The sequence below is a fragment of the Rhincodon typus genome, chromosome 12 (assembly GCF_021869965.1).
Source record: "Rhincodon typus isolate 14 chromosome 12, sRhiTyp1.1, whole genome shotgun sequence".
Lineage (NCBI taxonomy): Eukaryota > Metazoa > Chordata > Chondrichthyes > Orectolobiformes > Rhincodontidae > Rhincodon > Rhincodon typus.
In genome coordinates, this window is record NC_063343.1 from 36853273 (window position 1) to 36867324 (window position 14052).

Below are 14052 nucleotides of genomic sequence, written 5' to 3' on the forward strand. Positions count from 1 at the left end.
GAAACCCTCTGCCAATGTGGGCCTTTTTAAAAAAAACTGTACCCATTTATCCTGCATTGACAGGAAGGAAAGAGTGGAGTATGAAGGGAACATGTGCATAAGCACTTGATGAGCATACATAGCCTTACTAAGCAGTGATCCGTCCCCAGTGAGTCAATAGGAAAGCAGTGAGTGTGGGAAGTATTAGAAGACTGTCAGCATTAGGTAGGTAAGAACCCTTCAGAGATGGCAATGTTGGCATGCCCAACTGACATGGTTATATTTTGGCAGCATTAGACTGAGTGATGGCTCTACGATTGCAATGAGATTGTGGAACATACCCTTTGGAGAGGGTAGAGTGTGTTCATCCGCTTCCTGCGCTTGGTCCTGCTTTGTTTTAGGCTGCTGGAGTCGCTGACTTCACGTGCAACTTGGGTCCAGGTTTCCATGATCCAATGAGATAATCTCCTCTGGCAATCGGAGGGAAGAGTATCTGCTTTCTGGCTCAGCTAGCCTGGAGCAGAGCATTCAGGGAATATTTAGTAACAGAAGGGGTGGTCTTTAACTACCATAACCTTTGACGCTGGAGGGGTGGGAGAGGCAAGAACTTCCACTCAACATCTGCATGTGATTTAACATTTAAGTTGCCACAGAAATTGCTTGAATACAAAATGAGCTGGAAAACAAATAATCACTAAAAATTCACCATGGGCCATGTGTGCTATCCAAAATGCCTACCACCATATTTGAACTGTAGGAGGGAAAATTCTGGCCTATAATCACTGAACAGCATAGCAAAGAATGCTTTTCACAGCTAACTAGCAGCACAGGATACTCAGGAACAGTTTTCCAGTCTAGGATTTGTGTAGCTTGGGAAAAATTAGATTGGGAAAATTCCTCATTTTCCCTGCTTCCCCCATCCAAAATAATTGCAGATGGGATAGGAGTCATTCAATAGACTGAAAGAGACTAGACATTAGACAAAACATGTTTATATACAACAGTATTAGGAACACGTGTCAAAGCTGCTCAAAAGTTGGACTATGTCGATGCGACCAATTCCCAAACAACACTAAGATGCAATAGACACAAGTGATCATGAACACGGAGAGAGGGGAAAAAGTAAGGAGATGGGTGCTGCAAGTTATGTAATGTAGAAAATACAGAAATATTACTCCTTCAATCTTGCGGTGAGATGAGGAGGGAGGCAAGAATGATGAATAGATGACAACATTTCCTTTAAGCACATCTAGTTCTGAGAATTGGTAATATTTCAAGCTTCAGAATGTAATATTATGTTCTTAGTCCTAGAGGATAGCAACAATTAGTTAAATTGGGTGAAAAATTTATAATCTATTTGAGCAGTACCTTTCTTCTTGAAATTGAAAATTCTTTCTCACATTGTTTGCAGGATGTTGCTTCATCATCTTTCAGCCAGGCATTTCCCTGCCAATAAAAGAAGTTCAGCAAAATGGTGATCAACTAGTTTGGTGTTACATTCTCTTTATTTAGTTAAGCATTTTAATTCATGTAAGTTATTTGCAAAAAAAAAAAAAAAAACCCGAGATCATCTTAACCATAATACAAAAACATTTTCACAAAACACGAAAGCTGAATTGTTTGTGTTATAGAAACAATTTAGAATAGAACTTACACAGATAACCAAGCAAACAAACAAAACATTAATCTTTTATGATCCAAAGCTCTAAAAAAAAATTGCGAAGGTTTGCTGCCAGAGAAAAATACCTTTAATGCTTTATTGACCTCTTTAATGTCCTCCATTTTCAATTTTGATCTGGAAAAAAAAAAGTTAAAATCATTTATAATGCTAGACCACCGATTTAAATTAGTTTAAAACCGATTTGACACAATTACTTCCATTTCCAAAAAGTTTGAGCCATATAATCCAGATTAAATAAAAAAGTGGCAATTTAAAGGTCAAAATTTCCTGAATCATTTTATGTTGTGAATATATTGAGATCTATGTTAAAATTGCTAAACTACTAAATTCATTACAAACTTAAATCAACACAAACACATATTTGGATCCACTTAGCCAAGTATTACTTTCAGTATTTTATGCTTTTACCTTAAGCTAAAGGGCAGAAATGAACATCAAGTTGAAAACAAGCTTTACAAAAATACTGAAGTAGTAGTGACTTACTGACTAAGATGGAGTCCCATTTCTTGTAATGCCTGTTCCTGTCCTTCGCAGATCTTGTGTAGTTGTTTTTTCTCATCTTGCAATGTCTCCATTTCCTATAACAAAAACAATCTTTCACTGCAAATGGTACAACTCAAACCATTAAATATTCCAATGCCAGATTCTAGAATGTGGAACACTACTTTTGTAAAAATTCAAATAAAATTGTAAACATTATCCACTGACTCAAATTTATTTTCTGCATATGGGAAAATTTAACTACTGGAACCTACCAAAATGGTTACCTTTTTATTTTATATTCTTTGCCACTCACGGGCCAACTACCTGACAATTTGGACCAACTATTTTGTACACAATTCAGCTTTTAAGCTATGATATCACATAATCAACAAACATCACAATGGATGCCAATAAACTAGTATCTTAGATTTGGTATCTTATGTGAAGACGATATCAAGGAACTGCTCACTGGTTGAACAGGACTTTCATAACTGGGCTGAATCATGATCGGTCAGGAATAAAGATTTTATGGACTATAACAGAATGGACATAATTTGTGATAAGTACAAGCAAAGACGATAATGATGATCACTTATAGAAAACATAGCTGAACTCCTTCACAAGGACCCCAGTGCTTTAGGATGTGATATAGAGGAAACTTGAGACCATGGTAACCTAGAGCATTAAAATCATCTCCAGTCCAAAACAACATGTTTGCCTGCCACAGACTGGAAAATTTGGTCTTCAGTTTGGAATTTGCTCTAGGAAGTGCTCTTGAAACAAAGGCATACTTTATATAGTACTTTCCTCATATTTTCCTGAATAATCATTCTTTTGAAGTGGACTTCTTAAGCAGAGGTTAAAGGGGGGACACAAAGGGAGGAAAATCATAGTACACTGCACCTTATTTTCCCCACAGTGGGCCCCAGGACATGTCTCCTCTCATTACTTTACACAGTTTGGAAGAAAATTTTTCTATTCCCCAAATAATAAAACAAAAAATGTCAAGTATTAAAAGACCCAAATGAGAGGAGAATAGTGGAATAAAGATAACAAATTACACAGAATCAATGCCATAGAAAGTGTTAGAAAAATTATACCTATGGATATATATTTTGGATCAGTTTTCTTAATGTGCTCACATACTATTTATCACAGTATGTACCTGTGGATTAGTAGTTCTACAATGCTAGAATCTGTATCTCTAAATGATGCAACCTAAATTCAATAATGGGATGAAGTTTAGATGGTACAACTGCTTTGAAAAGTGTGGTGAGCAGCATATTTTGTTCTGGAGTAAAGTTTCTGCTGGGCGAACAATTGTTGCCAATTTGGATGATAACTACAGGAAATAAAATGTTTGGAACTAGGAATTTTTTTAAAAAGCTGTGAACGACAAGTGTTTGATTTCATCTCAAACAACAGACAAGCTTGTCTGTCACATTCACATGAAGAAATCTGCAAAGTTATGGAAAAATGAACACTTCTTTCTCAGATGGGGAACAGACTGTCTGCATTCTAACAGGTTAGAATGAATTGCCTTTTGGTCTGTCAATACACACGAAATTGTTCAAGACTGGAATTTAGCTCACTTGTCTGGTCAGGACATTAAGACGTGAATAATGTTTTTGGAAATTGCTGAAACCCAAACCTCTCTGTTAATGCTCAATTTGTTTGGAACCATGTGTGTGGGCAATGGGAAATCAGACACCATGGTTCCGTGACAGAAACAAGCTTGTAATGACAATGTTTTAACACAAATAACAACCTCAAATCTGAGAGACAAGGAAATTCAGTGGGAAGAGATCATGCCAAGCAAAGAAATGCACCTGTTTTCATCTTAGCAGCTCAAATTGTGCCTGGAGCAAAGCTAGGAACCTAATTCTGCAAGGAGCAAAGCACGGTGAAGCCATTGCCAGAAAGGTTCAACCTCCATTTTGTTCAGTAAACCAAAACAGAATCATCAGGCCTTCAATGCTTTAAGCTTCCAATTTGTAGGGATGATATTTTGAACTGTTCAACAACTTAAATGCATGCCTCTTTTGCAATCACCTTGTGTGTATGCACCATTGCAAATACATTTGACTGTTGAGAAATAAACATTTAGTTTTTTTTTTAAATTTAACCTATGGGAAAACTGGTTTTGTGTTTGTTTCTAAAGTCACACTACTCAAGGAGCTATAACAATTCCACTTCAACACAACATAGTTTGGTCATTCAAGAGGTAGAAACTGGAAGTCGGGCAGGGAGAGAAAAGATAACCTTGGGCTGCTGTGCAGCTTTGCAAATCAGCCAAAACATTGATTAACATTTAACCGGCTAAAACAGTGCTGTTGAGCTGTGAGGATCAAAAAAAAAACTGCCCTCCAGCTAACTTCTCTGACTTACGACAGCTGAAGGCACAAATTGGGCACAGTTTGTCCATAACAAAGTTTCAAATCCTGACAGGGACGAATCTACTCACTTGGCTCTACTGGATTTCTCAAAAGCCCCTTTGAAAGTATCTCATAAGCTCTCGTTCAAATTTCACTATTATCAGAGGGACATTTTAAATTGGATGCAGCACTACCAAGAAGGCAGAGTGATGCATAATACGGAATCATTCTTTCTCAGATGTCCTCTCTACAGCACCTTAGGGAACTGTGTTGGGACCTTACCAACAAACATTAAATGAACTTCTCAATAAATTACAAAAAAACAGGCATGACTATTTGCAAGAAGATTGCATGGTCTACACATCAGGGAAAACTCAAAAGATCATATCAACTTATTTCAAAATGATCTGGAATTACAAAAAGGCAGGACCAATGCAGATGGCATTCAGTACCAAAAAAGAAATGCCTTGTCATGAACATGACCAACAAAAGTGATTCACCAGCATACAGCTTCAAGTTTGCAAAAATAAATACTGCAACAGATCAATATACAACCAAATCTACATGGTTCAGCTTCAACGGGGATTGCATATTCAGCACACAGCATTCAAAGCAAATAAGATTCTTGGATTGTTGAAGAAGAATCTTTGGTATTGCTAAAATTCAACAGAACTACAATTTAGCAAACATTTGCTCATTCAGTCCTGGAGGATGATATGTGGAATCCTTCTATGAGGAGAGATACAAATAAAACTCAATGATGCAAAGATGTATTGCACATGTCTGCACAAATCAAGCCTGGAAATAGACAGGTATCACGTCCTTGACCAAAGATTGGGAATGACAATTACTATAGCAAAAAAGTGGGAGCAAACTAGTCTGGCCATGATCTGTAAAAATGAAATGAAATGAACTGGTGGCAATTAACATAAGCAACAGTGTCGTATGACAATGATAAAGACAAAATATGAGGCGACGATCCACAAAACGATTTGTTTCCAATATAGTCTTTCTTTCAAAGAGTAATCTTCAAGACTCATCATCTCCAGTCATTAGTTTTTCATCTGTATGACATACATTACAATGGGTCATGTCCAGTTCATGATGTTGGTGAAATACAAATGTTAGTCCCTGATGTCAACAACTGAAGTAGTAGCATTTCTTGAACCTTCACCATTCAAATTCAGAAGTTTATCTTAAGAAAGAACTTTAACGATCATTACCAGCCAGTGTAGCAAATATGCTAGAATTATGGAGCCATTATATCTCTTGTTCGAAAGGCTGTAATTTACAAGATTTATGAATTGTTCAGTGCCATTTCAAAACAAAATTTATTGCATAAAAAACATCTACCTTCTCTAAGCCGGACTTCTGCAACAGCTGAGCTTTTAACTGAGACGTTACATCCCTCTCTTGTTGCAACTGTTGCTGAAGACTTTGCCTTTGTTCCTTCTCAGCTTTAAGTTCAGATTCCAATGTAGAGCTATAGTTAAAAAAATTAAGCTACTATAGTTAATTCCTGAATTTGACTCGTGTCAGTTTTAAAATGCAGATTATTGACAATGTGGCCCATCTGCCCAATTCAGAACTCCACAATCAAGATGATGCCATGCTTTGCATAAGGAAATACTTCAAAAGCATGTTGTCTATAGTAAAACTGCCATTCAAACGCCGTTCTAACACGGCCTGTCCTTTAAAATAGCATTTAAAAATCATAGAAGATAATCCAAGGACCAAGTATGTAAAAGGACCATGGAGGAGAAGCAACTTTTTGTTTTTGCATTTCTCATCTACTCAACTGACATTCTTTAGATGTTATTGACTAGGAACATTTAGGTAGATGTGGTAACATTAAAACCCAACCAAAATTAATTAATATTTAATAACATTCAAAAGATCATAGACTTCAGGGTCATAAAATGGGCAGGTGCAATTCAATATCTTGGTGTCCATGTATTCAATTTCCTAAAAGTAGCAGGGCAGGTTCAGGTATTGGCTAAAAGGAAAAAACGGCATTGAGTGACTTAATTTATAAATGGAAGCACGTAGAACATAGTAAAAAAAAAAAAGACAATATTAAAGCTTTATCAATGGTTAGAGCTCACAGGGTTATTATGAACAATTCTACCACCACATTTCAAGAAAAATTCTAAAAGCTTTGCATTTATGCAAAGGAAACTTATAGGACGTTACCAGGAACAAAGGGTTTCAGTTGAATACAGCAGGGAAATTTAAAAAACTCTTCTCCTTGAAGCAGAACATTAAAAAAGTAACTTAATGGGAACTTTCAGGTTGAGAAATTTTGTTGCGAGTAATTAGTGAAAAAAGTTTTCTCCAGCAAAGTGCTCAAGAACCGCGTCATGGATTATAATTATAGGCACGAGCTCCAGAAGGAAAACGAGAATAATGGTTTTGGAATTATAAAGGATCTGTATGTTTTTCTAAAACAAAGTCATTTAAGATGATCCTAAAAATAAAAAATTTTAGGAACAGGGAGATGGAGAAGTACTTGAAGAAAAACTTACAGGACTTTGCTTAATTTATTTTCCTGATGTTCCTCAAGAGCTAGGAGCAACAGTAGGCAATTCAGCCTCTCAGGCCTCCTCTGCCACTTAGTATGATCACAGCTGATGAGCCTTGACTTCAATTTACTGCCAGCTCCCCATATCCTTTAATCCATTACTAATTAAAAACTGATCTATCTTTTCTTTAAATGTATTCAGTATCATGGCACCCACCATACTACAGGGTAGTGAATTCCACAGATTCATGACCCAATGAGAGGGGCAATTCTTCCTCATCTGTTTTAAATCTGCTACCCCCTTTGCTTAAGGGTATGACCTTGCCTTCTAGATTTCTCCACAAGGAGAAAACTTCACTACTTCTATGTTGTCAATCCCTTCAGTATCTTATGTATCTTAATTAGATCTCCTCTCATCCTTCTAAACGCTAGCGAGCATAGGACAAAACTGCTCAATCTCTCTCTTTCTGAATGGCAGGCAGTGACCAGTGGGGTACCATAGTGATTGGTACTAGGACACCAGCTATTCACAATGTATGTTAACGGTTCAGATGAGGGAATAAATATTATATTATATCTCAAAATTTACAGACGATACGAAGCTGGCTGGATGGTTGAACTGTGAGGAGAATGCAGAGATGTTGCAGTGCGATTTGGCCAGGTTGAGTGAGTGGGAAAATGTATGGTAGATGCAAGAGAATAAGGATAAATATGAGGTTATCCAATTTGGTAGCAAAAATTGGAAGATAGATTATCTGAATGGCTGAAAATAGAGAGAGGAGAATGTTCAACGAGACCTGGGTGTTCTCGTGCACCAATTGTTGAAAGTAAGCACACAGATGCAGTAGGCAGTAAAAGGCAAACTGTATGCTGGTCTTCACAGTGAGAAGATTCAAGTACAGGAACAGGAACGTTTGGCTGAAATTATACAGGGCATCGGTGAGGCCATACCTGGAATACTGTTTTGGTCACCTTATCTAAGGAAGGTTGTTCTCGCTATAGAGGGAGCACAGCGAAGGTTTATCAAAATTGATTCCTGGAACCACAGGACTGACGTGTGAGGAAAGATTGAAGTTGGTTAGAATTGTATTCAGTGGAGTTTAGAAGAATGATGGGGAGGATCTCAGAACCCTATAATATTCTAATAGGACCAGACAGGTTAGATGCAAGAAGAATGTTCCCAATAGTGGGGGTACTCCAGAACCAGGGGTCATAGTTTAAGGATAAAGGGAAAAACCTTTCAGGACAGAGGAGAAATTTCTTCACCCAGAGACTGGTGAGCCTGTGGAATTCACGACCATTGAAAAAGTGGCTGAGGCCAAAACATTGTGTGTTTTCAAGGAGGAGGTAAATACAGCTCGTCACTAAAGAGATCATGGGATTTGGGGAGGCAGCACTAGTATATTGAGCTCAACAGCCACAATCATACTGAATGGCCGTGCAAGTGGAGGAGTCAAACGGCCTTCCCTTCTATGTTTCATATGACAAGCCTTTCATCTCTGGAAATAATCCAGTTAAGTTTCTCTGAAGTCCCTTCAATGCAATTACATCTTCAAGTAAGGGGACTAAAATTGTATGTAGCACTACAGATACAGTCTCACCAATGCCTTGTACAATAGCAAACACACTTCCCTACTTTTATACTCCATTCCTTTAGCAACAAATGCCAAAATTCATTTGCCCTCCATATTACCTGCTGTGCCTGAATGCTAGGCTTCTGTGACTCATTCATTCATGTAAACATCCACGGCCCGCTGCATAAATTATTTTGAAGTTTCTCTCTATTTAAATAATAAGTTGCCTTTTTATTCTTTGACAAAAATGGATAAGCTCACTTGTCCACATTAAACTCCATCTGCCAAATTCTGGTCCATTCAGCTAACCTATCCATATGTAAATTTTTTGTTTCTTTGTTTCAATTTACTTTCGCACATATTTTATTGTTTTTTTGCAAATTTGGCTGTAGTACATTCTATTTCTGCATCAAATCATTAATATAGATGATAAATATTTGGGAGCAAAGGACCAATCCTATGGCATCCAACAAGTTAGTTTGCCAACCGGAAAATAAAAGCCATTTATCACGACCCTCTACCTTCTTTTGATTAGCAAATTCTCTATCCAAGCCAATATTACCCCTAATCTTATGTGATCTCACCTTGCGAATTAACCTTTTGCACAGCAAAAGGTCTTCTGGAAGTCTAGATATACATTATCTACAGCATCTCTGCTATGCACTTTGCTTGTTACATCAAAGAGAACAGGCAACTATTGATCAAACAGCCTCCTATTTGCAGTCAAGCTTCCAGTTCAAACATTATTAGAAATTCTTTGGCATTCTGCATAGTGAAGTTACCATGTTGATATTTGATCAATCACATTAAGCTTTTTTTTTTGTTTTTTTTAAAAACCTATTTTTCTAATCAACCTGCTCAGAAGTGTTATTACACACCACTGCAGCAGGTGGAACTTGAACTCAGGTCTCTTGGTCCAGGATAGGGCCACTACCACTGCACCACAAGAGTCTCTTCTTGTTAAGCTTTACAATTGTCAAGTGTTATGAGAAACAGATGGTAGATTTAGTTGTTCAAGTACCAATGAATAGGGGGCAGTTGTAACACCGGGTGAGGGATGAAAGCTGAGAGACTGGAAGTGTCAATAAACTGTCTGCACAAAAGAAAGCTTGACCATATTCCTTTCTATCTTGCCAGCTGTATTTCAATTTATTAACAACCAGGTTACATGGTACTAAAGGAATTAGAAACTACAATCATATTCTTAGATTTTTCTCCACAAGTAGAACCATAGAAGATAGCAGAAATAGGCCATTCCAACCACCGAGTCTGCTCTGCCCTTCATATGATCATCGCTGATCAAGCTCAATTCCCTAATTCAGCTCACACCTCATATCCTTTGATTCCCTTTAACCACAAGAGCTTTATCTACTACCTTCTTGAAAACATAATGGTGTGAAGAACCGGTGAAGAGGTACCAGTATTAGCCACTTGAGAATTTCTAGTCATCTGATAGATCAGTTATCTCCATTATGGTTTACAGTACGGCTATATGACCAATGATTCCTTCGCCTTAATCATCTTCGATTGTACTTTCCCCAATCTGAAAGTAAATATAAATATTTCTAAAACATTCAACAGGATCTTGCAGGGTCACATCTACATCTACCATCTTGGCTCCCACCAGAATCATAGTCATGACTTCCCAGTTCCACCTCAAAATGTGGCACTGCAACAGTTGGTAATTTCATTCATAAACCTCCCAACAAACTTTGATGGCTGTCTCTCTCATTCATCATTATTTGCATCAAACATCTAAAACATACCCATCCTCATCTGTTGATTCTACTTTGCATTCAACAGTTTAAATTAACCTCAAGCCAATATCTTGAGAGTTGCCAGTATTGAGGCAATGATTCAGTTACTTGTGCGATGTCCATCTTTTGAATGTATACTTTGATGTCTTACCGTTGTTTGTCCAATTCACTGATCTGCCGCTGGAGATTCTCAATCTTGCTAGCAAATTCTCTCTCAATCTTTTGATTTTTTTCTTCTGCTAACTGTCTAGTTTGTTCAGACTGTTGCAGTCTAAGAGTAAAACAAACGTAATGTCAATGAACACAGAATTAAGAGGTATCAGAAAGGTTGAATTTTTTGCACGAACATTGCTAGGAATAAGGTAGCAACAATTAATTATTTAGCCAAGCAATGCTCATCTCTTGCTTACCACAATATAATTCTAATTTCCTACCAGTGAACTGTGTACTCATCACATTGGCCTTGAATGGTTCCTTCTTTGTTCCTTTGCGTATATCAACTTTAGTACCCCTTACTGTTTCCTGGGATGGCAGAACTGACATTTGAAGAGAAACTGACTCCATTAGGGCATATTCACTGAAGTTTAGAAGAACGAGGGAGTGACCTCATAGAAACCTATAAAATTCTAACAGGACTAGACAGGGTAAACCTGGGAAGGATGTTCCCAATGACCAGAGGGTCCAGAACCAGGGGACACAGTTTAAGAATACTGGACAAGCCATTCAGGACTGAGATAAGGAGAGATTTCTTCATCCAGAGTGGCGAGTCTGTGGAAGTCATTACCACAGAAAGGCTGAGACCAAAACGTGGAAGATTTACAGAGTTAGATACAGCTCTTGGGGCCAAAGGGATCAAAGGATATGGGACAAAACTGGTAACAGGGTGCAGAGTTGGATGATCAATCATGATCATACTGAACAGCATAGCAGGCTCAAAAAAGGGCCAAGTGGCCTACTTCTGTTCCTAAATTTCTACTTATCTTTTTTGCTTAGCTGAGGTATTCAAACAAACATTCACCAATACTGCCTTTGCTTAGCTAAGATATGTTTGTTTCTTGGGTGCACTGTCATCAAGTTACCTCCCACCACTCTTGGTAACTATCCAATATCCACGTCCATTGGCAGACCACTAAGATGAGGAATTCAATATAGACAGTGGGCAGAGGGTTGGGGTTGAGAAAATAAAAAAAGGTGAATCAATACATTAACATACCTGTTTGCCAACACACTGCACTTGATGTTCTTTTACTTTGCAACAATTCCAGCAAACAGCTATTCCATTTGAATGTCAATGCTTTCATTTAAACTTAAAACACAAAATTGTGTACAGTGCAGCCTGGTCCTGAACCATACAGACAACAATTCAGATTTGACAGAATGCCGACTGCGAAATAAAATGAGGTGCAATTATGTATTAGGCAAATGTGCCAAAAGCAGATTTTTTCCCCCACGTTTCTCAGAATCTCATTTCAATACATTCTACAATATGTTACTCCTTGATTGCCTGACTTCCCAATCTAAATCTACAAAGACAGTCTGAACTAACTCTTCTTAAAAAGCTTTAAAATTTGACAGCTCTGCAAAGACAAATTTAAGAGTATTACAAGAATGATATATTCAGAGCTGAAAAGCAATGTAGCGTAAAAAATGAAATTAAGGAATTTGTCTATGTACTGTACCTTTCCTCCATTTGCTTTGTGGCATCAATCATCTGGTTAGCCTTTTGTTCCAGAGAATTTATCATTTCAGCCTTCTGCTGTGCTGTCCCCTCAGAATTCTAAGCAACAATTCATCAAAAAAAAAAAAAAAAAAACAAAAATAGGAATGATCTACAACACTAACTCTGTCACCAGACATTTACTAGGCATTCTTCTGCGGACTTTGGCTTCAACCAAGAGTACTTTATGTACAATTTTTGACATACTATTATAGAACAGACATTAAATGATAGACAGAACATGCTGCATATAGATTTATCAAGGATTTTAAAAAAAACTGTTGTGAACAGACACTTGAGCTGCCACAACTACTACTTCATAAAATTCCAACAGATATTAAACATGAAGCGTTCTCAGAACACTAATATACAAATGTAACTAATGAGTAAATACTGCTTCTTCCAATTGCAAAAGGAAACAAGTCATTAATTTAAAATGGATATCATGGCGAGTGGTAGGGTAGCAAAGAGCAAAAGACAAAGACGACAAATTCCTATGATTCTAGACTATGGTTGTTTTGATCGTAACAGAAACGAAGCAATATAATTAATTATATCCCATAATTTGTACCCTCTAATATCACTGCCTTTGCTTAAGGACCAAGGATAGCCCCTTCTCACTTATTGCTTCACCTTAGCTTTCTGAAACATCTGCAAATTGATAGCCTTGACTTCTTCCAACTGTTGTCGGAGTGCTACTAGCGTATCTTGCTTCTCATGTGTATCCTTCTCCAGTAGCTTCATGGCTATTTCCATTTCTTGTTTCAAGCTCATCTGTAGTTCTAATTCTTTCTCCAGTTCCTGAGTAGAAATTACATACACCCCTTCAATCATCAAAACTGAATTCAAAAGGTGCAAACAAGTGACAATATAGGTTTGAAAAGTTAAATGAGAGCTTGGCTGTACTAGATTTTTCTTCAGGGGCCACTATAGAATGGATTTAGGAATTGACAGAATCAAAAATGAACATATCTACAGAAAGGTTCAGTGTTAAATCCAGGTAATCTTCAGAATTTTAAGTCAGAATTGAAATACACGAACTAAAAAGTTATCAAACATAAAAGTTGTGAAAAATTTGTATAGTTACTGTTTCTTTAAGCTACTTCAAAAACGGAGCACAATTATCCTTTATATTTACCACGCGAATTTTTCTCTCTTCTTTCAGTTGTTTCCAGACTTCATTGTACATTTCATCTAGACCTTGACGAGTTTGTTTGTACGTTTCCAGTTCTACTTCAGAATCTTGTCTGCTCACCTGATAAAAACATTGGAAAGTATTCAAAAACGATGAAAACAGATTGCAATTTCAGTAAGTGGTCATAGTTAGAAAAGGAGAGAAGAGCTTGTTTATCCAGAAAATTTTGCTGATCTAGGAGGTACTGTGTGAAAGATTACTCGCAAAGTAATTTTTACAAGGATATCAGACATATAGTCATAGAATCAGCGTCACACAGCATGGAAACAGACCCTTTGGTCCAACTAGTCCATGTCAGCTATGTTCCCAAACTAAATTAGTCTCACTTGCTGCATTTGCCCCATATCCCTCCTGACTTTTCCCATTCATGTACTTATCCAAATGTCTTTTAAACATTGTAACTGTACCAGCATCCACCACTTCCTCTGGTAGTTCATTCCACACATGAACCACGCTTTCTAAAAAACAAAAAGGCGCCCCTCATCCTTTTTAAAAACTTTCTGCTCTCACCGCTAGGTTTGAATTTCCCCACCTTAGGGAAAAGACCCTTGCTATTCACCTTACCTATGTCCCTCAATTTTATAAGCCTCTATAAAGGTCACCCCCTCAACTTCCTATGTGCCAATGAAATATGTCCCAGCCTATTATAATAACTCAAACCCTTCATTGCAGGCAGCGTCCCGGTAATTTTTTTCTGAACCCTGTCCAGTTTAATAATATCCTTCCTGAAAAGGAAGGAAACTTAAGGGCCTGGGGAAAGAGGATAACGT

At 37.4% G+C, this 14052-nt stretch overlaps 1 protein-coding gene across 1 annotated transcript in view; it reads right to left on the reverse strand.

Annotated features, from left to right (window-relative positions):
• Window positions 1-14052, reverse strand: part of LOC109932998 (RUN and FYVE domain-containing protein 1) — a 66687-nt gene that overhangs the window by 18631 nt on the left and 34004 nt on the right. Inside the window, exons 7-14 of the mRNA XM_048603970.1 lie at window positions 13226-13342; window positions 12721-12888; window positions 12050-12147; window positions 10522-10641; window positions 5872-6001; window positions 2144-2238; window positions 1726-1774; window positions 1348-1425 (exon numbers count right to left, since the gene is read on the reverse strand). Coding sequence (XP_048459927.1) covers window positions 1348-1425; window positions 1726-1774; window positions 2144-2238; window positions 5872-6001; window positions 10522-10641; window positions 12050-12147; window positions 12721-12888; window positions 13226-13342 — 855 coding nt within the window. The remainder of the gene's footprint in view (window positions 1-1347; window positions 1426-1725; window positions 1775-2143; window positions 2239-5871; window positions 6002-10521; window positions 10642-12049; window positions 12148-12720; window positions 12889-13225; window positions 13343-14052) is intronic.